Here is a 16,410-nt window from a genome sequence, read left to right as displayed (position 1 = left end):
GTAACAAACCTGCATGTTCTGCACATGTATCCCAGAACTTAAAGTATAAAAAAAGTAAACAATCCAAACAGAATAATTATGTTTAATCTCTGAACCCTTCTCTTACTTTCACAAAGACAAAACTGAAGTTTCTCTAAAGCATTGCTATTGAAATGAGCATCTGCTATTGCTTTGTGTTCTATTATTTTCTTGAAGTTGACAACCGAGTGGTTCTTCCAATTGAAGCCCCCGTTCGCATAATAATTATTTCCCAGGACTTCTTACACTCATGAACTGTCTCCACACTAGGATTAAAAACAGACGCAGTCCCCGGACGCTTAAATCAAACTACATTTACCGCTATACGACCAGGCATCTACTACAGATGATGCTCAGAAATCTGCGGCGCCAACCACAGCTTTATACCTATCTTCGTAGAACTAATTCCACTAAAAATTTTTGAAATAGGACCCGTATTTACCCTATAAACTTACCACACCCTACTCCATACTCTTAATACACCTTCACCCCATAAATCTCTACAAAATATCTCTACAGACCCACTGTACAGCTGCCCCAGCATTAACCTTTTAAGTTAAAGACCGAAACTACACCTCTCTACAGTGAAATGCCCCAACTAGATACATCTATGTGACCCAGCATCATCATATCCATACTCCTCACACTATACCTCACCATCCAACTAAAACTATTAAACACAAATTATTATTTACACCTCTCGAAAAAAAAATTGACACACAAAACTGTAACAACCCTTGAGAATCAAAATGAACGAAAATCTATTTACCCCATTCATCGCCCCAACAATTCTAAGCCTGCCTGCTGTAGTACCCATCGTTCTACTTCCCTCCTTACTAATTCCAACTTCCAAGCACCTTATCAACAATCGACTAATTATCATCCAACAAAAATTAATTCAACTTATCCTAAAACAAATAATAACAATTCACAATACCAAAGGACAAATCTGATCCCTCATACTAATATCCCTAATTACCTTTATTACCATAACCAACCTCCTCGGACTTCTACCTCACTCATTTACACCAACCACCCTATATTATTTTTGTTATCATTTCCTCCTCTGTTTTGCTACTATGCCAGAATTTAAAATATTTATTTGGCTCCTTACAGGACTTGGAAAAAAACCAGCATATAAATCAAAATAAACAGAAACTTGAATTTACTATAGTACCCATATCCCTGTGTATTTTCTTTAAAAGTATAGATATTTTATATCAAGGAATTAGTGTTAATTTTTTAAGTTTGTAATAACAAAAGCAGAAAATGTAGATTAAAATGAAAAAATAAAAAACAAAGTTTGTAAAAGTACTGTAGTTAACTGCTCTTATCTTTGGGAAATACATACTGAAATATCTACAGGGGAAATTACACAGGACTTGCAATTTGTTTCAAAATAATATAGAAGTGGGAGAAGCGGATGGATGAGGACTGATCATTGTTGACAGTTACTGGGCTACATGATGGAAACTTTCAGGTTTATTACAGTATTGTGTCTACTTATCTTATTTGAAACTCTCCGTAATTATAATGCTCTCAAAATAAAAAGGGAAGTTCAAAATGTATTCAAATACTGTATAATAAAGGAGGAAAAAACAAAACAAGCATATATATAAATTCATTTTTTCATTAGCTTTCATAATAATGTTAAAGTTGGCTTCCCAAACTAACATTTTAGCTACGACGAAAAAAATTGCATTTGTCTTTTAAGAAGCGTTCTATGTCTATAAATGCAAATGTAATTAATAGCCCAGGGGCAAAATTAGTCAAATGATTAATCAGGCTACACAATTTTCCCATTTTTATTAAAATAGATCACAAATGAATTCCCACTAATTCCACAATACTTTTGTTTTTGTTTTTGAGATGCAGTCGCGCTCTGTCGCCCAGGCTGGAGTGCAGTGGCACAATCTCGGCTCACTGCAACATAGGTCTCCTGAGTAGTTGGGATTACAGGCGCCCGTCACCACACCCAGCTAATTTTTTGTATTTTCAGTAGAGATGGGGTTTTGCCATGTTGACCAGGTTTGTCTCAAACTCCTGACCTCAAGTAACTATCAGGAGTAACTGTTAATCGTTTAAATTAACAGAACACTGCATGTTCTCACTCATAAGTGGGAGATGAACAATGAGAACACATGGACGCAGGGAGGGGAATATCACACCTGTTGGGCCTGTTGGGGAGTTGGGGGCTAGGGGAGGGATAGCATTAGGAGAAATATCCAATGTAGATGATGGGTTGATGGGTGCAGCAAACCACCATGGCACGTATATACCTATGTAACAAACCTGCACCTTCTGCACATGTATCCCAGAACTTAAAAGTATAATTTTTTTTAAAAATCATTTTCCAAATTTCTTTTTCTCAATAACGGAAGCCTCATTTTATATATCCTCTTAAGAATATATGTCAACTAAACATTCAACAGGCGCGGAAGTATGCACTGACTGAATAAACAAACGGGAGTCTTTAGAGAATGAATGAATAGCAAAGCAGTCAAGACTGGAGGCAGTTACTCAGGCTACATTTTTGCTGAAAAAGAAATGAAACAGTAAGTACCTTGTGAGAGTATCAAAACTGGAGAAATTGAAGTGTGAGAAAACCTGAGCATTTTAACAGACTAATTTCAGAAAACCTTCCTTCTAGTTGAGATCTGTCACTGACAAGCTGTGCGAACTGACACAAGTCATTTAATCTCTCTAAGCCTCAGTGTTGACATCTATAATGGTAGTGGTATTACCTCCCCTGCCTACATTTGAGAAAATCAAATGGCATATCAATGTAAATATGTTGTACACGTTGTAAAGCACAATACAAATGTATGATTTTATAAAGATCTAAGAAAGAAAAAAGTAATGGGGGGAAATAGCAAAAGCATACTGAAGGAGATGGGTCTCACAAATCAGAAGGGATCTTTATTTATCTTAGATAAAAGGGAAAGAAGGGGAAAACTAGTCTTTCTGAGGCATGTGGTTCAAATATGATTCTTTTCCCCACAGGGAACTGATACAAATTTGCTTATTGTTTTTTCAAACTTATTTTGGTTTTTCCTTTATACTTTATCCTTATCTGACAACCAGGTGCCCCCAAACAAATATTCAATACTATTACTTTTATCTGGGCATATCAAATTACAATTCACTTATTTAAGTGGTTCTAAGCTATCATCTGTATGCTCCTTTATGCTTATAGGGCATTCTCACATTCTTGAATAGAGTTTCTTTATACTAAAAACTGTCAATTCATCTACTTATATCCGTACCCCTGAGGAGAATTTCATCAACTTACCATTATGCTTATATTTACAATCCTGTTGTTAACTACAAGCATCAAATCTTCCATGAACTTGAACTATCTGAATAATTTTCATTCTTTTTCCTCTAAGTAATATCACTTTATGGCTATAGTTATCTAATTTCATGTTGCCCGTATTCTAAGATAAATCAGGTTACTTTTTCCACTTTTCTCTAACCAAGACTATGTAAGATGTAAGCTCATAAAGCTACCTCATTTAGTTGTAAGTTGAAAAAGAAAGCAGAAGGGAAAATAGAGATAGCAAGTTAATGCTCCCAGTTGTGTAAGTATCTTCCTCTTCCTTCCTTTGTCCCTTCATTTCTCATTCAATGTTCATTTCAATTTCTGCTGCTAGATCAGCTTCAATACACCGTAACATTCTTAACTGATCATCCATCACCAAACATAGCACAGTACCTACCAGGCCCAATGTTAAAGCTATAGAATGAGGTAAGCCCTACTCTCGAAGAACTTGTAGACTAGAGGAAGAGACCATCTTGTCAACAAACATGTTTCTAGGTCCCTAGAAACAGTTACAAATACAACACAAATATCAAAGCTCATAAATACCAAAAAAGAGATACTCAGTATTACAAAAGCATAAAATTTTTTAAAAGAGTACTACCTGGTACAACTAAGGATAGCAGTACAAAAAAAGGACAAACTAGCTAGAAAGCAGTTTACAAAGGCTCAGATATTTTGTTTTTAGGATATCAAATGCATAGTAACCAATTTACTATGCTTTGTTGAATTGCATCTTAATTAGAATTATATTGGACAAAAGTTTAGTTTGAAAAAGTGTACTCCCTCGGAGTATCTTCAAAGCTTTCCCTCATTACCTCAGTGCACAAATATCTCTTCCCACTACCCATCTGTCCTTCCTCTCCACTACTCAACTATCCTAGCACTTTCTTAGTTGACATTCATTAAAATATGTAACGTGTGTTCTACATTTTGAAGAACTTATAAAAGATATGGGAATGATTATAATGCCCTATCTCCCTTATTCCTTAAGAATTGTTTCCTTTAACCCCTACTGTGACTTGCAGAGTAGATGCTCAATTGAGTATATGATTTTAAAAAATCTCTGGTGATACATGAGAATTACATATCACATTAATATTGCATATCTCATAAAAGCTAAATTACAAACAGTTCTTCAGCACTATAAGCTACACACAAAGAAGTGATAATGCAGTGATTATGAGCAAACAATTCTTCAGCATTACCACTTATACATGAAGAAATGACAGTGTAGTGGTTAAGAGCACAGACATGGAAGACAAACTGACATCTAATCCAGACCTGTCACTTAATTAACTATATGACTTTGAGCAAACTACATAAGGTCTCAGCGTCTCAATTTTCTCAACTACAAAATAGGGATAAAGTATTATCTCCTAGCTCACTGTGAGAGTAAGTGAGTTAGTATAAGGGTTATACCAGGACTTGGCTTGATAAGCACTAGACTTAAGAGTAACTGTAGTAGCAAGGCTGGTATCACCGTCATTAGAAAACTTGGGTATTTTTAAACCAGAAATACAAATGGTAACACTTGTCATCTGTGTGCCTCCTTACAGTTACAAAGTTCTTTAATAGAAAGTGCAGACCAGGAATGTAAGGAATAAGAGCACTAAGTTCCATTTTGGGCAGCTGGATACAGTTTTTAATACCGGCTGTCACTGGCCAGCTGTACGACCACCTACAACTTAGTAACTACAGACAAATTATCGCAACTTTCTAAGCCTCCATTTCCTGATTTGTAAAATTTGACAAGTCACCTATATCCCAGGAATGTCCAGAGGACTGAGGAGTCAAGGTATTAAAAACAAGCACACAGTGCCTTGCACACAAGCAAGCTCACATTGGTTCCTTCTCCCTTTCCCTACATCTCTAAGGGAGTATCTTATTAAATCCTCATCTCACCACTATGAAGTTCATATTAGGTTGAAACATAAAAAACAGCAGAATATTAGCAATTTCAACCTAATAGTATTTCCACTGACAAATGGAGAAAATAAGCTCAAATAGGTTAAACGTTTTACTCAAGGTTTTATGCACAGTAAGTGATGGGACTCAACATTAAATAATTTTTCATTCAGCCAGCTCACTAATTTGTTCACTGACTCCTGCTGAGGGGGAAAAAAGTATACTAACTACTATAATGCATATAAAACTACTGTAATCTACAAGGTATTTTTTCCTGCCATGTTTAAAAAATGAGGGGGTGAAACAGATTTCTAAGAACATTTCCATTTTTAAAATTATTTGTAGAGGATGTGTGTGTTGGGGGAGGATGAGGGTTTACACAAAATCAAAGGTAAAGAATATTAAAGGAAGCATATGGATAATAACACTAATTCAAAAAGTACAATAGGATCTATTCAGAAAACCCACAAAGCAGCTAAACATTAAATGGCCATCCTGGTGAAAGGTTACAAGTATTCAATACCACAGATGAGTTGTCTGCCAAACACAGAAGGAAGAGTTATATTAAACACTTTGGTTCACAAAGGTATACATTAATATATAACATTACTGTAACGGAAAAAAATGCAAAAGCTTTTCCTTTAATAGTTAAAAAATGGACTACTTAACTGTATAACTGTTTATTTCTATAAATTCCACCAGGGCTTTAGGATTAGATCACATAAGCCGTATCTGGAATACAATGTCCAAACACGAAAAGTCCTATCAAAATGCACAGTACTAGTAAATAAATAACAAATGGCAACAGCACAAGGCCCCATAAAACCGGTGAAATATTTAACAGTATCAAATATTTACTACGATTGGTCTACAACCCTATTCTGCCTCTTTTCTCCTTGATTTGTCATTCACCACTGAAAAAAAAAAACCCTTCATGAACAACAAAATGAGAAAAAGGATAATGAACAAGAACTGAGTCTTTCAATTGATTTACAATGGAACAGTTTTGTTGTAATCCTCTTATGGGCCCTCCTCCAATTATGCAATCATTCCACTGCAAGAGATTACAAGGCTTTTAACCCGACACTGAAAGAAAGGAGTTGGGGTGAAACAGGAGAGTTTAACAGGTAGCCTCCGAACAGGCAACATTTCCATGAAACTAAATTGCTTCTCAGTAATCAGTACTAACTCAGCGCTCTTGTCTTTCAAGACCTTACCCTTTAGCCATTGCAGATATATCTTTTTTTAATCCCATAACAACCGGCAACTCTTTACATGCTGCGGCTTCCACCCAGCATCATCACTTCTGGAGCCAGAAGCTCGCGCTTCCCCGGGCGGTCGGGGCGAGTTGTCAACGCTGGGAGGGCAGAGCCGTGCAATCCCACCCGTGCAGCTCGTCTCAACTCCCCCGAACACAAGTCTGGCGGCAAGGAGCTGCCTCCTCGGACGCGACTCCGGGCGCCTGCCCGAAATTTCCCACCAGGTTTCACCGAAACCTCCCGAGGGTGACCTCTACGCCTCGGCACGGTGCCTCACGCGTCGTTTCCTAAGACTGGGGCACGAAACCACCCCAGGTCCACAGCTATTGCCCCGTGCACAGCCCTGCCGCGCGGCGTCCGGTGTTGTGACTTCCGACTTGTTCTGGAACTCCGTCTTCATTCCCTTCGCGACCCCGGCCCTCCGCTCCCGGCCGCGCCCGCCCGCCGCCAGGTAACCCGCCGGGCTCCGGCTCCCTGCCCCGGGCGCGCGGGACCGCGCAGTTAATGTGTAACGCGCCCGTGCCCGGGGGAGGAGCCGCCTCCCGGCGCCCACCAGCAGCCCAGGGGCGGCCAGCTGACCCGGGGACGAGGTCCCCCCACACGCCGCCCCAAGAGCCCGGAGCCCAATTGCCCAGGCAGAGAGCGCGCCTCACCGGGGCGGGGCATCCCGCCAACAACCCGCGCGCCGCGCCCTCCACGGGCCTCCGGCACCTGCACCTGCCGCGGCCTGCCCCTCCCTGGCCGACTGGCCGGAGGCGGGCGCGCGGGCGCGAGGGGGGCGGTGGCTCCACGCTCCGGCCTCTCCCTCCCGCGGCTGCACTCACCTGACGACCCACCCCGGCCGCTGCCGGCCGTCACGGGCCTCACAGAGCCGCAAGAGCGCGCCCCGAAGCATGCGAGAGGCGGAGGAGGGACGGCGGGCCCTTTCCACTACACCTCCACGGTGGCGGGCTCACTACGCCGGCAGGCCGCCGAGGGCAACGCGGGACTGCGCCTGCGCCGGAAGCGGGCCGGGAGCCGGGAGCGCGGTCCTCAAGGAGGAGGCGGGGCGGGGTGTGGCGGCAGGCGGGCGGGGCGGGCCCAGGCGTGGGCCTGGGGGGGCGGACGCGCTTCCGCGCCCCCTGGCGCCAGGCGGGGCTCGTCGCAGGTGTCACGGGCCTGGCCCCAGGTTCCTCCGCGGGCGGTTTCCCTGGGAACAAGGGCGAGCCGGAGCTGCGCTGTTTTCCGGGGCCCGAGAGGCCGCCTCAGGTTGACTTCAGGCATGTGGGGCTCTCCAGGAGGGAGCAGAGGTACCTTCGCCGTGAGTTGAGGACTCCTAGAACCAACCTGAGACTCCGCGGCCGTATACATCTTACGACGTGTGTGTGTGTGGCGGGGGATGGGAGGGGAGGAATCCTGTAGAACCCAGATCCCATCATTCCAGCAACTGCCAGAGCGTTCGAGAATGTCACGCCTGTACCTGTCTTCTCTCATCTTTTGTGCCAACTCTTTTATCAAACTTCCACCCCACTTTAAGTCTTCCAGGTAGGAAAAATACAGAAAGAGCCAAGATCCCAAAAATCAGAAAAAATAAAGAGGCAGTCATAGTATGTGTCTCTATGTTTAGCAAAAGAGAAACGTGCAATTTATGTGATACACATATTGAATAGGACCATCATTCTGGGTATTAATCTCATCTGTTAGAGGCAGTAAAGAAAAGTAGACTATGTGTATGGCTGTCGGAGTCAGAATTACTGGGTTTGAGCCTGCCACCTGCTAGCTGAGTGACCTTAGGTAAATGAATCTCTATAGCCCCAATTTTCTCATCAGTGAATGAACATACAAGAACCTGCCTCACTAAGTCATTGAGAGTTTAAATGACTTAATTCATGTAAACACTTTGCGTACTTAATGACACAGAGTGCCTAATGAATATTAGCTATTGTTATTATACCATTATAACTATTCTCATGCATCTGTAATCCAGAAACCTAGAAAGTCAGTTTTTCTTATTTTATACCCCATCACCAATATATCACCAAGTCTTATTCATCCTAATTTCTAAATAATTCTTAAATCTATCTTATCTGATATTCATTGCCACTAGAAATGACCTTTCTTATTAATGGACTCCTAACTATTCTCCCTTACACCACGTAGCTGGTCATTCATTCATCAAACATTTTATTGCACTCCATCTGTGTGCTTCCTGTTAGACACAGGGACAGAGAAACCATTACAAAGTCCCCACCATTCACGGACTCAAACATATATAGGGAGACAAGTATGTCAGTAATAGCTACGTGAAATGAATAAATTAAATATACAGCAAACCACTTGGGCTCCCCAGTCTTGCTATACTCACAACCCTGTATTTCCATATGCTGTTTCTTTTTATGTCTTGATCTCCTACCTTTTCCTTGCCTTGCTAGTTATTTGTTATTCATTATTTATCCTAGACATCAATTCCCTTGTGAACCCTTCCCTGTTGTTGGCCACTCAGCCATATCCCAGCCACTCCAGTATGGGCTAAGTGCCCCTACCAGTGCTTCCATAACACCGTATCTCTTTGTAACACTTATCACATAGAGTTATAATTGTAGCTGTATTTCTCCATTTTCCTAGACTGTGAGCTTCTTGAGAGCAGGTACAAGGTCTGACATGCAGTAGGACTGACTCAGTAAATGCAGAATGAATGAATGGCATGCATGCAGAGTGCAGTCTTGGTGTGTGAATGTTTAGAGGATAAGTCCTATGATATATTCTACATAAGACCTAAGACATCATGATCTACAGGAAATAGTAAACAGTAACCATATGCCTGAGTCCTGTGTTGGTCCATTTACAAATCACCTACCATCCATGAGGCTTTTTGAAATATACTGAAAGATGTTCCTCTTGAGTACATAACCTGTTAGCACTGTTTGAGAAGAGTGATATAAATTGTTACCTATAATAATACTTCAGTGTTCTTGCAGCACAGAGACCAAGATACATTACAGAATGTTAGACACTCAGAATCTCAGCCTACAAAGTATGTAAAGTGCTGTGAGCATCTTAAGTTTGATAGCTTACCAACATATAAAAAAGACAGCTATTTCAAAAAATTTAAAAATGTGAAACATTTGGACAGGCACATTGGCTCATGCCTGTAATCCTAGCACTTTGGGAGGCCAAGGTGGGCAGATCACTTGCGGTAAGGAATTCAAGACCAGCCTGGCCAATGTGGTGAATCCCCATCTCTACCAAAAAACAAAATACGAAAATTAGCTGTGCATGGTGGCACACACCTGTAGTCCCAGCTACTTGGAAGACTGAGGTGGGAGAATCACTTGAACCCAGGAAACGGGGGTTGCAGTGAGCTGAGATGGCGCCACTGCACTCCAGCCTGGGTGAGTGAGACCTTGTCTCAAAAGAACAAAACAAAAGTGAATGAATGAAGTGAAAACATATTGAATGTTTGTGTCCAGTAGTATGGCAGACTAGAGACTCTGGCTGATTCTCAGACCAAAAGCAACTCAAAGTGCTGAATAAAATACATAAAACATCTTATCAAACATATCAAAGAGCTGGCAAGAATATAAGAAACCCTGAAGGGCACAAACTAGGTATAAGTGAGAACCCAGACTGGTAAATAATAACAATGCAAAAATGAAATGGGAAAAAAAGACAGTTATGGGGAAAATGTACCAAAAGTAATTAATTTATCATTTCCTTGCCTGCCAAAATAGTTACTGAGTGCCAGTGCTTGTGTTCTTATAAAAACTGGCTTTTGCAACTCCTGTACAAAAGCAGAGCAATCTCAAAAGTGTCTGTCATTATATTAATTATGGACAACCCTGTATTTCAGGCCCCTTTCTGATGTTGGAATAAATGACTGGGAAAAATTGGAAAGCTGAGAGAAAGGGTTGAACAGAGAGCTTAGACTCTGAAAAATATGATTCCCCCCTTCAAAAGAATCACTTTAACAAGCCACATATATATAACAAAACGTTTTGAGAATTGACTTTAGATCCAGTTTATCACACACACAAATTGCCATCCATCAAACAAATATTTATTTGTTGCTTCTCTGTGCCAACCATGTAAATAATTTTCAGTAAGAAGGAAGAGGAGGAGAGATGAGACACAATGAGAGGGCTTCCTGGCCTCCCCTTACTTTTTAATACCAGCTACCAATCTATTACTGAGGCTTCCTTCATCCCTTCCCATAGGTTCTGTGAGAAATCCTGCTGTCCTTAAAATAATTCTCCCTTTTTGCTTTATATAGTTTTGAATGATTCCTATTACTGCCACCAGAAAATTATCCTAAACAATATATTTTCATACAGGGATTGGTTTCTGTAACAGCTAAAAAGCTCAAAGTAACAGTAGCTTAAAGGAAATAAAATGTATTACTCTCACATCAGTGTAGGTGACTCTCTAATCAGCAGATCGTGGGCTCCTTCCATCATGTGGCTTTACCATCCTGAAATGCAGCTTTTACCTTATGATCCGTCATGGCTGCTCAAGCTCCTTACATCCTTTTTCCAGTGAGCATAAAGGAGGTAGGGGCAGAAAGGAACATGCCTCTATTCTAGGCCACTTGCAGAAGTTGTAAACATCACTACACTATACTCTCTTGGTCAAGTGTAGTCTCTATTGGGTAGCCATGGCCCAGCTAAAAATCAATGGTTCTAACACTAATGAAGAAGGGAAGAACATATATTAAAGAGAACTAGCAGTCTCTACTTCATCACCTGAGATGAGACTTAGGATGAGAGAAATGGTGATGGGGTGGAACATACAAATAGAACAAAGGCAGTGCTAGGAAAACATGCAGTGTGTTCAGAGATGGTAAGCAATGCAGCTTAATTGGCTCATGGAACAAGGGCAGGTGGATAGATAAGCCTGGAAAGATATGCAGGAGCCAGACTGTGGAAAGATCATAAATGCCAGACTGAAGAATATAGAATTTGATAGAAGAAGGTTTCTGAAAGATTTTTGAGCTGGAGAGTAAAATGATCAAAACAATGCTTTAGGAAGACTTGTGTTGGCAATGCCTAGAATATATTTGAGGAGAGAATGACTACAGGCAAGGAAATTAGATAGGAAGCTACAATGAGATAGTGCCTATACTTCATCAAAACAGAGAAGAGGAAACATTTCAAAGGATGTTATCTAATGCAGCAAGTAATTAGATGTCCCATACCTCTCTCATGCATGCACACACACACACACAGAGCTTACTTACTCAGCATCCATTATACTTTTTTGAGATCAGCACATTGATGTTACTTGGAGAAGCATCTTTCCACCATATTCAGTTCACATGATTCCAGTGAAACTGAATTCCCCCAACTCCAGGGGTGAATATGTGATGCAGGCTTGGCCGTTCAGAGAATACTCCTAGTCTCTGTGATGGATTCAGTGATAAGCAAATGACTCAAAAGTCAGTTCTGGGACTTTTGGGTTAACATTGGGAAAAATGAATCTCTCTACATGGATTGCCGAGATCAAATGTAAGCCCCTGGCAACAATCTTGCCCCCATTGGAGAATATGCCTAAAATGGAACTAATATGGAGAAGGCAGATCTGAGAGAAAAGAAAACCAAGTGTGAGTCCTAATGACATCATTTTACTTCCTAGATCAACCTGTGACTGAAACCAGAGACCCTGGACTTTTTAATTACCTGAACCAGTAATTTTCTCTTTGCTTATGCCAGATTATGTTGAGTTTTCTGCCACTAGCAACTGAATATACAGAAATAAAGGTGAGAAAGGAATCAATGAGAATTCCAAGTTTTAAAGACAGTATCATCTACCTTTGCCATACATAGTATTAATCAGTTTAGCTCTGATCAATTTTATCTGTTCCAAAAAATCCAATCTACATTCAAAGAGAGGGTGTTTGGGGCCGGGCGTGGTGGCTCACATCTGTAATCCCAGCGCTTTGGGAGGCCGAGTTGGGCAGATCACCTGAGGTCTGGCATTCAAGACCAGCCTGGCCAACATGGTGAAACCCTGTCTCTACTAAAATTGTAAAACTTAGCTGGGCACGGTGGTGGGTACATGTAATCCCAGCTACTAGGGAGGCTGAGGCAGGAAAATTGCTTGAACCTGGGAGGTGGAGGTTGCAGTGAACCAAGATTGGGCCACTGCACTCCAGCCTGGGCAACAGAACAAGACTGCGTCTCAAAAAAAAACAAAAAAAGAAAAAAGAGAAAGAAACAAAAGGTGTTCGTTATGATTGGGAATGTTCACAGTAATGCCGTGAAAACTCTGAAAATAAACAGACTCATAGATGATTGGAGTTAGAAGAGACCTTTAAGTCATCTCCCCTCACCATCTATTTTCACAAATGAGAAAGCTGAGACCCCAGAAGAGGAAGTGATTTTATCCAAGGTCACAGAGCTAAAATGTCCCAAAGCTGAGTCTTGAACCCAGGTCTTTGGAATACTAATCTATATATTTCCACTGTATCATCCTGAACTTCAAAACAGGACATCTAAAAAATGTTGTTGAGTACATTCGAAATACATATAACACAAATACAGACAACTTCCCATGAGGCAACTATTTTGAAAAGACTATTTATTTTGAAAGCATGGGAGTGGCAGCAATGTTCACCACATTCTTGTGAGGATAGATGGTCTTCTGCACAGTGTTGCTGTGACTCATGCCATTGTACATTAAGTGAAACCAACCATGCTGTGTTAACCACTAACTGGACCTAGATAGATACCGGAGCCAAAAGCAACCCTGTGTGGCTAGATTGAAGATGAGAAAGGTCAAACTTTTGAAGTGGCATGAAGCTCTCCCCAGTAGGGATCCTCCATTCTGTCAAGGGAAATCAACCCAGTCAGTCCCCCTCCCTTTGCAAATATGAATGCTAAGTATGCACACAGAGGGTGGTCATTCAAGTTCAACTGGTAACCCAAATCAAGATAAACTCTACTTCATTAGGCTTACTACATCCTCATTATAGAAATACTGGGATCCACATATCCGGTAATACCTAATCTCTATATTTTTGCAATAATTATGCATGAATTCCTTTACTTACTGAGTGTCCTTTACATGCCAGATACTTTTCAGCTACTTGGAAAATGACAGAGAATAAAATAATGTCCCTGCCTTAATAGCTTTTACTTTCTAATGGAAGAGACAGTACAGACGTAAGTATATAACATAATGTCGAATAATAATATGTGCTATGAAAAAAAATAAAGTAGGACTCATTACTTCATGAGAACTTTATCACATAGCCAAACATGGCTACAAGGGAAGACAGAAAACGTGGTCTGTATGTCAGCAGTCATCTGCCCGGGAAAAAGAACTAGCAGTCTGCCCCAAAAATTAAATTAAATTAAATTAAATTAAATTAAATTAAATTAAATTAAAATTTAAAAAGTATGGGTAGAAACAAGGAAGAAGTTACACTTTGATGTATCTAACACATCCACAAATTAACGAACAATTCATCTTTTGTTTAAATTAACCATAAGGTAGTATTTGCCTGGTTATTCACATAAACACATATGTAACTTGTATTTCTTGGGTTACTTTGGGGGAGTCTTGTCTCTCAGTGTTTGCCAATTTTGATCCTGTCATTCATCAGTTATTTATTGTGTGTCATTAGTGGGCTAAGTAATATTCAATTAAACAGATGACAGAACATTTCTGAAACAGAAAGAAAAGTTTCTCTATTCTCCAAGGAAAATATCCCTGCCTCAGTACCCCCTCTATTGCTGCATATTTTATCTCAGCCAGTGTTTTTTTTTATTTTTTAAAGCGACAGATAAAATTGTATGTATTTACTGTGTACCCTCAGCCAGTCTTATTTATAAATACAATATCTACTCTGTTTCCTGTACCAAGCGTTCTCACATAAATACCCATGCCCTTGTAAGTCATTCAGTTATTTATTGAGTGGCTACTATGTACAATATGCAGTTGGTGAACCACTAGCATCAGAATCACCTGAGATGCTTCATGAATCAGAAGCTTTAAGAATTAGGCCTGTCTGAAATTTTTCAACAAACATTAGAAGCAATTTTTATGACACTTTAGGAATCAACAGTGAAGAATGCATGGTACAAAGTAAAGCAGAAAATTCTCCAAACTACAATCTAGCTGAGTTAACATAATATATACATAAAACAGTGATTTAAAAATTGTATCCAGAGAGTGAAGATAGCATCCTCTATTCTTCCACCTCTCAGAAATTACTCAGTAACAAGGATAATGACAATAATACAAAATTCATTTTCATCGAAAACAGTAGATACCTGAAACCCTGAACTACAATATATGTGAAATACAGTGAAAGGCAGAAATACTTTGATAAAAGATGTAAATGCCTGCAGACTGCAGAAGACATCATCAACATCAACAAAGCACACTTCACAAAAGTAAGTGACTTACCTTAGAGACAAAACCAACAATCTTTCATTTGAAATAAAGGAATCAAGTATGTGGACAGGCAGCAGTGTCTTCCTTCAACCTGGTTTATTATAAAAGAGAAGGTGATAAGGCACCATTGGAAGAAGAATCATTCAGACATACCACATATGCAGAAGCATTGTGTTGGTGAGGCAAAATGGAAAATATATATATAAACTGCAATGTGAGCAGCCCTGTGATTGCCAATTTCTCTTAGTTAAAAGTAGAAGCCAAAGGAACTCATCTACACAACCTCTGTGTCATAAGCAGAATTCCTACTAGGCTGAAACATGGTCCAGGCCTCTCAGCACAAACCTTCTGCAATTAGCATTTCTTGGAAAACCTCTCCTCCAAACATGAACAGTCAATCAAAAAGTAATCAATCATCCAGGCACGGTGGTGCAGGCCTGTAGTCCCAGCTACTTGGGAGGCTGAGGCAGGGGATCTCTTGAGCCCAGGAGTTCGAGGCTAGCTTGGGCAACATAGTAAGGTTCTCTCTAAATTTTTTTTTATTTTAAAAGTATGTATATAAAAACCATACACATTTTACAAAATATATGCAAACAAAAGATACATATTTAATGCATTTGTATGACTGCTTATCCAGGGGAGGATAAGAATAGGAATAAAAAGGAAGCCATAAATAAATAAAACTAGCCTTCCATGAACCAATTATGATAATGTGACATGAACTAATAAGTATGACTAACTCAACTTTCTTAAGTCCCTTCACTGGAAATTTTTTTTAAAAGCAGCAGAACCACAAAAGGAACTTAAATATGAATTGAAAAAGGGAGAGGAAAAAATAACTATTTTAAAAATGAAGACAAAATTAACACAAACTTGGAATAAACACTTGTTAAGGGAAAAAAAAAGCAAAATAAAAAATGTTTTAAGAATCACAAAATACCAGATTGAGAGAAGCAAGTTAAATGAAATGAAAATGAAAAAAAAAGGATTAGAGAGAAAATTATGTAAATGGAAAGAAACCAAAGAAATCCAATATGTACATAATCTAACAAAAGAATCTAGACGTTAGAACAGGAAAAAAAAAAAAAAAAAAAAAAAAAAAAAAAAAAAGATAAACCTTTTGAGACACTTTCAGAAATAAAAGACCTAAATCTATAGATTGAAAGAGCATACCATATCCCAAATAAAAAAATGACAAGAATAATCAAACTAAGACCTAGTCTAGCATAGCTACTGGATTTCCAAGAAAATGAAAGAATCTTTTGGGCACCTAGAGCAAAATGATCAAGACATCTATAAGAGGGAAAAATTTAAATGTAATTCTAAAGATTTCATACCCAAGGATTTCATACCAGAGTAAATTGTTCAAATAAAAATATAATGAACACTTTTGAACATGCAAGCAGTATGGTTTTCATATTGCCCTTTTTCATAGGATATTCCTAGAGAATGAATTTCAACCACCAAAGAGACGAATTTAGAACTGTGGGCACTACAGAATGGGAGAAAATTTTTGCAATCTACTCATCTGAC

The 16,410-nt window shown here is 39.7% G+C and overlaps 1 protein-coding gene and 1 long non-coding RNA gene across 5 annotated transcripts in view; one reads left to right on the top strand and one right to left on the bottom strand.

Moving 5' to 3' along the window:
* RAB3IP (RAB3A interacting protein) overlaps nt 1-7,919 on the bottom strand; it is a 68,253-nt gene extending 60,334 nt beyond the window's left edge. For 2 of the 4 annotated variants that reach the window (XM_017894062.1, XM_017894060.1), the window contains exon 1: nt 7,831-7,919. In XM_017894062.1, the coding sequence (XP_017749551.1) occupies nt 7,831-7,919 (89 nt within the window). Of the gene's footprint in view, nt 1-6,462; nt 7,037-7,830 lie in introns of those variants that run through there. The other 2 variants (XM_017894063.1, XM_017894061.1) reach the window with 1 other exon arrangement.
* LOC108543545 (uncharacterized) overlaps nt 7,738-16,410 on the top strand; it is a 27,516-nt gene continuing 18,843 nt past the window's right edge. Inside the window, exons 1-2 of the long non-coding RNA XR_001889606.1 lie at nt 7,738-8,028; nt 14,747-14,876. This is a non-coding gene — a long non-coding RNA (uncharacterized LOC108543545). The remainder of the gene's footprint in view (nt 8,029-14,746; nt 14,877-16,410) is intronic.

Source organism: Rhinopithecus bieti, unplaced genomic scaffold, assembly GCF_001698545.2.
Source record: "Rhinopithecus bieti isolate Rb0 unplaced genomic scaffold, ASM169854v2 scaffold_25288, whole genome shotgun sequence".
Classification (NCBI taxonomy): Eukaryota; Metazoa; Chordata; class Mammalia; order Primates; family Cercopithecidae; genus Rhinopithecus; species Rhinopithecus bieti.
This window is presented reverse-complemented; position numbering and strand designations above follow the sequence as displayed.